The 10,524-nt window shown below is 46.5% G+C and overlaps 1 protein-coding gene across 1 annotated transcript in view; it reads right to left on the reverse strand.

Moving 5' to 3' along the window:
- Pptc7 (protein phosphatase targeting COQ7) overlaps positions 1-9,873 on the reverse strand; it is a 38,209-nt gene extending 28,336 nt beyond the window's left edge. The window contains exon 1 of the mRNA XM_041648118.1: positions 9,322-9,873. Within this exon, the coding sequence (XP_041504052.1) occupies positions 9,322-9,559 (238 nt within the window). The 5' untranslated portion in view covers positions 9,560-9,873. The remainder of the gene's footprint in view (positions 1-9,321) is intronic.
- Positions 9,874-10,524: the final 651 nt, after the last annotated feature.

A 10,524-nucleotide genomic window follows, 5' to 3' on the forward strand; every position in this document is an offset into this window, starting at 1 on the left:
ACAAGCCCAGAGATCCCACCTCCAAAGGTCACTAAGCAATCCCACCTTTCATTCCCAAACTTGGCCATTCCCCTTGCACATCCCAGCCTGTCACAAGCAGCCTTCAGCCTGCACTTCCGGAGTAGAAACCTTGAGAATCTGCTGGGTGCCAACCCAGCTCCCTTCTCTCCCTCCCTCCTCAGTGTCCTGTGTCACTAACTTCTGCTGATTCTATCTGCACTGCCTGGAGCACACCCAGCTCCTTCCAACTGTCCTGGATACAGCCCTTTGGAGCTCAGCTTTTTCAGCAGCTCCTACCTGTTCTATTCCAAAGCATCCATCTGTTGTTCCCACACTGCCATACCCATGTAGCCCTGTAAACAAAATCCTTCCATGCACAGGCCATCCTTACGTAATCGCTTGTATATGTAAAAGCATTATTTTTTTTCTTTGCATTTGGTGTTTTGCCTACATGTGCATCTGTGTAAGGGTGTTGGATCCCCTGGAACTGGAATCAGAGAGAGTTGTGAGCTGCCACATGGGTGCTGGGAATTGGACCTGGGTCCTCTGGAAGACCAGCCAGCGCTCTTAACTGCTGAGACATCTTCCCAGCCCAGTAAAAGCATTCTTTTCAACATAATGCTGCTTGCCTCTGGAGTGAGGAGCTTCACAACCAGGAGAAAAGGGGAGGAGCTGATTCTGGGCTTCCAAAGCATACTGGCACAGTATGAAATTGTTTAGAAACTCCTCAGAAGGCAAGAGGCGAACAAACCTAGTCATCCTGTTTCACATACGGCTTCATATTTATTTAATGCAGGAACTACTTTGGAGGCAAAGGCTTTGTTTTTAGCTCCCAACAAGTATCCCTTGCGCTTGTCACATAGCCATGTGTGTATTTTCAGAGAAGTGTCAACAACAACTCAGAAGAGTAAAAAATGATTTGACTTAGCTAAAATGCTGAACAGCTTTTCTCCACTAAGAGAACATGGGTCAATCAGTTTTGAATTTGAAATCACACATCACCAAAAAAGACACAGTACCCTGTGAGAGGTGCATCCCTGGTGAGGCCTCATTTCAAAGGGAACCTCTGAGACCTATTACCCAGTAGTGGCCAAAGCTCAAGTCCAGGTTTTAGGGAACAGCTCAAGCCTGACCCAGAGCTGCTGTCCAAACACTGAAGTGAAAACACAAGCGCTTTTCTGTTTGCCTCATTCAGAGCAGCCAACCTTCGGCAGCTACCTCAAATGACGATGTGCAGAAATGATTCTGGGAAGTCAGAAAACGAAAACATGCTAGGTGATGGTAGCCTCGAAAGGTCAAAAGAAGCAGTCAACAAAACAGTCTGTACATTCCTCGACCCACCACAACCTATTCTGTAGGAAGCTACTTTTGTGGACTCTGGCAAAGCTGCAGTCTCTTGGCAGTCCTTGAGATTCACACTAAGAACAGATAGAAATTGTGGAGAGCCTGGTATATACATACATATTAAGTGTAACACCTTCCAGACTGACATGAAGCTTACTGGAGAAAGTGATCCTCAGCACCTGGATGAGCATCAAACATGCAATCTTTCTGGAAGGTTCCCAGGTGCTATGTGCACAGACCCTTGCACTCCTGGCCTGCTGCAAAGTTCCTCAAGGAGTAAGCTCTTAGGAGCTATTCCAATGCAAAGAGAGGCTCACCCCACTGTCACTTTACAACAGGACGATAGGTACAACCTAAATAACTGAAAGTTGAGGGCCAATTCAGTAAGTTCTAGCGCATAAGACAGGAAATGTGATGAACTTTGCTCGTCAGTATAGAAACATCCACATTAAATCACAGCTAACAACGCTGCTCAAAAGGGTATACACACTTATATGTGCAAAAGCCAGAGGACGTCACGCTGATTACAGTCAAGGTATATGCTACAGGTGTTTTACGCAGGAGTCTTCTGAGCAGGTGTTACTTTACAAGCACAAAACAGAAGCACTCATTTCAAAGCACTTGTCAGTGCAACTGAGCCCTAGGTTCAGTCTTTAACACTAACTGTACTGAACCTCCTTGATTTGTCAGCTTTACAGACGAACCATAGGAGGAGATGGGTTAGTGCAGCTGTCTGGAGCTGTGCACATTTCAAAAGAGCAAGGGAAGTGATCTGCCATCTCCAGTGCTGCTTTCAGGAGAGGCAGCAGACTCCGAAGCCAGGTGTGAAAAAGACACAAGTGACCAAGTGAGGTCTTCACTCCTCACACAAAAGGACCTGTTTCCTCCTCCAGTGCACCACCAAATCCTGCTTGGGATCTTATGGAAGCACTCAGCACCTCTTTTCTTCAGTAAGGATTTTAAAGTAAATCAAAAGGCCAGCTCAAGTCCAAGTGACTAGTGTCTTGCCTGTCATCAGTGCTGTGACCTCTTCAGCCTTTGCGAAGGCTCTGGACTTATGATTGACTTTATAACTTTAGCAACAGTGAGGACATGAAGCTCACACTCATAAATGCTCCTAACAGCAGCAGTGCCCTACATGCCACACATCACTTCTCAAAATGATGGGACATTAACACAGATTTTTAAAAGATAACCTCACCTCAACTTCTTCAGAAATAAAATACCGTGAACTTACCTTCCCAAAACATTTCCTGAGTATTCTAATCTTATGGCCTAGGCACAGCCTGAGAAAAGACCTTTAGAAAAGACATTGGAGAAACTACATGAAAGGAACTTGGCATTTAGCCTGAAGTTGACAAGTGTTTGATCTGCCAGAGGACATGGTTGTAGGTCACATTCTGACCTGGTGTAGTGTTCCCGAAGCCACACACCAGCACCAAGTCCATTTGGACACTGCTACAGACATTCAGATTACATGCTGCCTATTTTCATGATACCACGCTGAAGTTCAGGGACAGCCTCCTCCCACCCCAAATCCCTCCCCAGCAGGAACCCATCTGCACCCTACTTTTCCTTGGGATTTAACAACCCTCTGAAACATCTATCTAAAAAGTATAAGCATTTATACTTCTAAAATCCAGTGGTTTACTCTGCAGAAAGACCCATCCAGAGCCCTCTAGAGATTACTAAAGCCTTGAGAGAAAAGTGAAAGTCAGGACAATGTCAAATTGAGCCCAAAATTTCCAGATTACAAACTGGTGAATAGGAAAAATAGCTGAAGGCAATGGTGAAAGTGAAGGCACCTCATAAGCCCCTTACACAAAGTATAACTCATCTACACAGCAGGGCGGGGAGGCGCAGGGCACAGCAAACAGTCTCTACATCAAACCTGTCATCTTCCAACGGTATCTGCAAAGTCAGCCCTCACCGGCCCTTCCTCTAAGACCACACTTCTCACACTTCCTCAATAGTTCACGCTCTTTTCTTTTTCTTTGAGACAGGGTCTCGCTATATAGCCCTGGCTGGCCTCAAATTCAGATCTTCCAGCCTCTGCCTCTCATGCTGAGATTCAAGGTGTGTATTACTAAGCCCAGCTGACGTTTTTCTCTTGAAAATATATAGATTTATACTTAAAGTACCGATTAATCTGACCTTATATATTTAATTATTGTAATTTAAAGATAATTTTCTTTATATAAAATAATTATATATTCAAACTATACCAATTTATCATCTATCCAAGGCATATACCTGAAAAGATTAAAAACACATGAGCATAGCCAAGTGCATGCCTACAATCCCAGCACTTAAGAGGCTGAGGCAGAAGAACTGCTGAGAATTCAAGACCTGCCCGGACTATACAGTAAATGGTCACACACGTTCCAAAATAGTGTAACACCTACTCACACAAAACTTTATATACAAAAATGCCAAACATAATTTACTATAGCCAGTATATAAAAATACCCACAGATACCAACAAATAGGGTTGTTGATCCCTGAAATACAATTTTATGCAGCCATCATAAAAGATGAAGTACTAACACATTCTCTAACTTGAACTTTGAAAATAAGCTAAGTGAGCCAGGCAGTGGTGACCCATGCCTTTAATCCCAGCACTTAGGAGGCTGAAGCAGGTGGAAGTCTGTAAGTTCAAGGCCAGCCTGGTCTACACAGTGAGTTCCAGTTCAAAAACAACAAACAAAATGAAGGGGAAAAAAGAAGAAAAGAAGAAAAGCTAAGTGAAGGGAAACAGCACTAACTACGTACTCTAGGAATCCATTTACATACAACGCCCAGAACAGGCAAATCCAGAGAATCTACAAGCTACTACCAGGGCTAAGAAACATTCACAAGCTGGGAGCAACTGCAAATGGCGGGCTTTTGGGGGGAGGAGCAGGGAACGGGTTCTGGACTCAAGACAGTAGGTGAGGCTGTACAACCTTCTGGATTTAAAAACTGAGTATACGTGTTTAAAGGGTGAATGTCATACTGTGACTCTGCAACTCAATTTTGGCTTTTTAGGACATGTATTATGGGGCTAGAGTGTCGAGGTCATAGGATAGCTTGAGGAATCAGTTGTCTCCTTTTGCCATGTAGGTCCTGGGGCCCAAACTCAGGTCATTAGGCTTTATGACAAGCACCTTTACCAACTGAGCCGTCTTCCCAGTCCCGCAGTTCAGCTTAAAACAACAAAAACTCAAGGTCATCATCAACAGGTAGATTTGACTTTTAGGAAGTCGTGGCTGTAAACTGACACAGACTTTCTGGCAGGACTTGAGATTCCAGAGAAGCCTCCCTGAGGCACTGGAATCGGTGCACTCTCCCAGTGACCACTTATACATAGTACACATCAAACTCACTCCAGATCTATATGTAGCTCACCTCATCTTCATACCTTAAAATTCAAAAGCCAGGCATGGTAGTGCACACCTTTAATCCCAGCACTCGGGAAGCAGAGGCAGGTGGATCTCTTCTGAGTCTACATAGTGAATTCTAGGTCAGTCATGGCTATATAATAGTGAGATCCTGTCTCAAAAACAGAAGCAGGGGCAAAGAGATGGCTGAGCAGTCAAGAGCACAGGCTGCCCCTGCAGAAGACCCAGGTTTGACTACCGGCACTCATGTGGCAGCTCATGAATTCCAGTCCAGGGAACCTAATCCCCTCCAAGGGCACTAGACATGCATGTGGTACATACATGCAGGCAAAACACACAAACACACAACATAAATCTTTTTTAAAATTAAAACATACACAAACAAAAATAAAAAACAAAAACAAAAAACCTACAAACACCACCACCCCAAAGAATGTTTTTAAGATTGGCAAGACTCACAGAAACACTTCAGAATCCTGGCCAAGTAAAAACTTGAAACCAAAGGCTGGAATACAAAACTGTTTTATTTTCATGTTTATGTTCCAAGTTAAATTGAGCTTAAACAAACATCCCTCGGCTTTTTAGGAGCACTTTCACAGCTCAATCTTGAGAGGTCAGAACTTATATGGTACAGACCATGCCGACCATTTTCAAATCAATGGTTTCTGCAAGATGTATTTAGCATGCAGGGAAGTTTTTGTTGCTTTCCAGTTATGAGTCAGAGAGAATAAAGCAATTGCAAACACATTCACATTCTCTCTCTCTCCGTCTTTTCTCCTCTCCAGCCCTCCCAAGCATGGCAGAGAGGCCCGTCTTTACCGATAACTAGTGGTTCTTTGAAGTCACCTAACCATTTGAAGGCCTCTATTTGCTCATCACCAAAACATGAAAGAAATGAACTCCAAGGTTTTGAAGTCCTAAGTTCTCAACAGCCTTTCAATGATACTGCTGTGGCTTAGGGAACTCAGAGATGGCATCAGGTAGTTTTCATGATTCTGTGTACCTAGGAAGACACAGCATGCAGAGTAACAAAGCAACAGGGAGGAAGGAACAAGAAAAGTCCCTACAGCTTGTGCCCGTGTGGGCTACTCCTGCTAGCCCAATAGAGAGAATGAGCCTTTGCCAATTTTCCACGGGATGGGAGTGGTGCCTGGTCTCACCACACCCACCACAGCCAATTTTTCCTAAAAGAAGTCCAATGGGGACAATAACAGTGTGAGCATCAAGTACTCTTCATCATGACTAACAGGGCAGATCAGTTTCCATTTTTACTATTTTTTTTGACAGTTTCTCTTGTAGCTCTGGCTGACCTACAACTCACTCTGTAGCCCAGGCTGACCTCAAACTCAGTTATCTGCCTGCCTCTGCCTCCCCAGTGCTAGGATTAAAAGAAAGTATGTGCCACTACCCCTGGCAAATTTCAATTTCTAAAAAAAAAAAAAAAAAAAAAAAAATCAAAATAATATTTTCTTTCTCATACAAAAGAAACTAACTTTCATTCCTAACAGTTAAAGAGAAGCCCACAGTGAGTGATCAAACTGCAAAAAAGAGTCTCGGAGACAAGGTCTCACTATGTTGACTAGGCTAGCCTCAAACTCACAGAGATTCGCCTTCTTTTAATACAATTCAGCTCATAACTCCCATTAGTCTGGCTTGTGATGGGATAGTGTCAATAGAGCAGAGGCCACCAGCTGATGAACTGGTTATGGCTGCCAAAGATCAAGTGAGACGAGCTTAGGAAGTTGTTTCAGGTGACTCTCAGGATGACTTTCTGGAAGAGCTCCTCCACAACAGGATAGTTCTAGAAAACATGACTCTCAATGTTCCCATACACTCCACCATTTGGAGTGTGTGTGTGTGTGTGTGTGTGTGTGTGTGTGTGTGTGCGCGCGCATGATTTGTTAACTCTGACTGATCTCTTCTTGGTCACATAACAGCTGTGTGTGTGGCTGCCCTATGGCACTAGTTGCAAGACAAGAAGCTAGGGATCTCCATCAGACCCCAAAGCCTGTGCCTTCAGAGCCACATGCAGGTCTACCTGCAGGACTGAAGATCAGAGTCTGTGCAAGCCTGTCTCTATGCCCTCTTCTCTGGAGAGGTTCCTTCCACAGAAGAGACCAAGGTAATTTAAGAACTTAGAGCTCTTTGCTACATACAAACAAATCTGCTGAAGGTGTCTGTGGCAATGGTATACGAATGCATGCTATTAGAGGGACAACAGGAAAATGTGACTGGCTTGCCAGAGCCAGGCCTCAAGGTCTCACGGCCCACTCCTTTCATCTTCTACAGGTAAGAAATGGCAAACTCTTAGTCCACCAAAGATCACAAATCAACTACTAAGTTGCAAAGCTTAACCTCAAACCAGGTATGGCTCCTGCCAGAGTGCCAGAGCATGAAATGAAATGTTTGTGCTTTTTTAGAAAGGGTCTGACTACTATCTTCTGTATCCTTGTAAATATGCCACAATACCAAAATAGTAGCACATTAAAATTTAGCTTAAGGATTTCATACATTCAGATACAGTAGCCCCTTTTCTCCTTGAGGGATACATTCAAGGCCCATAGTGAGTATCTGAACCCTTTAAGTTCTTTTTAAAATACATATCTATAATAAGGTATAATTTATAAATTAGGTACAGTAAGATAGTAACAACATTTGCTAAAATTAAAACATTATACAAATTAGTACCCTACATCTTCACTTGATCTGATAACCAAGATGGTTTCTCAGTGACTTAACTGGTGGTTAATTTAGAGCAAATACAACCAACAACAAGACAACCTGATCGGGTATGGCATGCTCACTTGTAGTCCTAGTACCACAGGACTACTCAGGAGGCCAAGGCAAGAAGGTTGCTTGAGGCCAGAAAAACATGGCCACCCTGGGCAATACAGTAAGATCCTGTCTCAAAACAAACAGTAACCCCTAGGTAGATATGCAAGATTCTAGCTCAATACTCAGGACTGCATGCAATTTAAAAATTAGGAAAGGTTTACTGCCGGGATCTTACAATATTCTCAGACCTCAGGTACTAGAAATAGAAACTACTATACTCCCAAATTATCAATCAAATCACAGGTTTTTCAAGCACAAAAAAAAAAAAAAAACCCAACTATCTTCTCAGCTTTATCAAGTGAAACTTCCCAGCTCACTATCTCCCAATCTGTTGGCTGACTACAACTCTGACACCGTTTTATTGGTGGTGCTGGGTCTTGAAGCAGAACCTCAGGCATGGTCCAAGGAAGCAGTCTACACTGAACCGCCCACAGCTGACTGTAATTTTAATATGTGGTAGCACAGATCCTCAGGTCACTGAAAGTGCTACCTAGGTGACTCGCAATGACAGCTAATGGCAGCCTCTTAGGAAGGATCCTGAGTCTAGACAGACTTCACAGTGAGTTTGTATAATTTCAAAACCTAATCTCGAGGAAGGCTCTCTGAGATCTGATTAAAAAATAATGGGAGTTATGGCACACACACACACCTGTATCCTCAGCACTTCGGAGGTGGGGGCAGGAAGCTCAGTAGTTCAAGGTCAGCTTCCAGTACACAGCAAGTGGGTAACAAAAAACTGCTGTTTTGTTTTTTTTTTTAAAAAGCAGCAAGCAATTAGTGTCCCCAAAACAATTATTTTCTCCAATGTCAAATTTTGTCTTAGCATTTGAAACTTTAAGTAACTAAAAACTCAATGTCACCGGAGAAGTGAAACCAAAGTGACATTTGAACCTAGAGCCAATGACAGCATGTCCTTCAATTTCAAAGGAAGAGCTTCATGAACTGAAAGAGCTTTAATGGCATACACGAAATCTCCAAGGGCATATACACTAGATAAAGTTTCTGATTGCTTGTGGGTTGTTTAGCCGTTTGGACAGCTCTCTCCTGTCTCCTCCATCCAAGGTGTAACTGGTTTAGGTCTTAGGAAGCACCTGTGGCCTAAAAAGCTGTGACGAGTCTTGGCTGCAGCCTACAAGTAGGTCCGGCCATTCTATTTTGGGTCAAGGAGACCTTCTGCCACCCCAAGTGACCCCAAGTAGACAAGTTCGGTTTGGGAGAGAGCACTGCTAGAATTTCTAACCAGGCTAGCTGTCGACCCCCAACCCCAAGGCCCTTCCCGAAAAAGATGAAAATCGGGGGACGGTCGAGGCAGAGGGGGGTGGGGGGAAACGAAGCGGGCCTGAGGGCTCCCGCCGTCCGTCTTCGGTCTGCTCCGGATCCCGCAGCTGGGGCCCGACCAGCATCAGGAGCTCGCCAAGAAGCAGGGATTCCCGGGGCGCGCAGAGGGAGGAGGGAACGAAGCAAAGCGAGGTTAGCAGCCTGCAGGTGTCGCCGAGCAAGGAGGACGAGGTCGCGTGGGGGCTGTGACTAATAAGAGTGTGGCTCTGCACCGGGACAGACTGGACACATTCCCGAGGCGGTGACCTTGGGCACGTGGCTCCACCGCTCTGCCCCTCGGTTTCCTCACCACTAAAGTGGGGGGGATCGTGAGGCAGAAAACGATTCTTGGGGTGCTTGGCGGGGCGTTGAGCTCCGCGGAGGAGGCAGGGAAGCCTCGCACTCCGGAGTCCTCAGGAGGCGGACCCGGGGCCGAGGGACTCACCCAACACATCGGCCGTGCGGTGGCGGGCCACGAAGCACGCGTCGTCCCCGTAGCACGCGCCCTTCTTAAGCAGGCCCTTACGGAAGTCCTTGCCGAAGCCGCAGCTCGCCGTCACCAGCCCGTAGTCGCCGCTGCCACCGCCACCGCCGCCGCCGCCGCCCGCCCTGGGATCGGTCTGCGACAGGCCGCCGAGGACGGCGCGGGCCACCAGCCGCCCGTACGACAGGACCGAGAACATCGCCGCCGCCGCCCCCCCGAGGAGGCGCGGGGCCCGGGGCACCGGAGGACGCCGAGGCCCGGAGCTGGCTCTCTCCTCAGCCGCAGCAGCGCCGCCGGGGCGTTCCTCGGGGCGGCGCGCACTGGCCACCACCGCCCCTGCCCGCCGCACGGGGCCTCGCACACGCTCCGCCGCACGCACTGGAGCCAGAGCGAGGTCAGAGCCGGCGGCTTCTCCGCCTCAGCCAAACTGGGGTCCCGGCTGCATCCGCCGCAACAGCCGCCATCTTCCGCTCCACTAGCGTGTTCCGGGCCGCGCCGGCAGCGCCGCCCCCTCTTCGGCCCCGCCCCGTCCCCGCCCCCTAATCGCGGCTCAAGTCCAAGCCCCGCCCCTGCTGGGTCGCAGCCCAATGTAGTCATTGGAATTGAGTTTGCGCAAAGGGTGTGGGCGCGGAGTCTCCTGGGAGTTGTAGTTCAGCCAGTTATAGTAGCCTTCGTCTTGGTTACCTGGGATCCAGGCTTTTGATTTCCCAGAGGATCTTAAACTAATAAGAATGAAGAGTAGACTGGTTTGGGGTTTTTTTGTTTCTTTTTTTGGGGGGGAGATAAGAGCAGAGTCCTTTTTTTCCTCTTTTCCCTATCTCTTTTGCTCCTCTTTTCGGATTTTTAAGAGTCTCATGGAGGCCAGGCTGACCTCAAACTCACTCTGTCGCCAAGGTTGGCCTTGAACTCCTGATCTCCTTGCCTACAACTTCCCAAGCACTGCGATTACAAATTGTGCACCACCATCCCCGGTTTAACAATTTCTTTCACACCCACACACCATTCATTCCTTTACATAACTGTGTAAGAAACCAAGATTGAGGTTCTATATGTTGCAATATGCAGTAAGAAACAGCAGTATACAAACCTAACATTTCCACAATTAAGATACCTTGAAAGCCCATGTCTAAAACGTCTGTGCTGGGTTCCTAAGATTGACAGTCT

This window comes from Microtus oregoni, unplaced genomic scaffold (genome assembly GCF_018167655.1).
Source record: "Microtus oregoni isolate MIOR12 unplaced genomic scaffold, Mior012 000003F_ref0000135, whole genome shotgun sequence".
NCBI lineage: Eukaryota > Metazoa > Chordata > Mammalia > Rodentia > Cricetidae > Microtus > Microtus oregoni.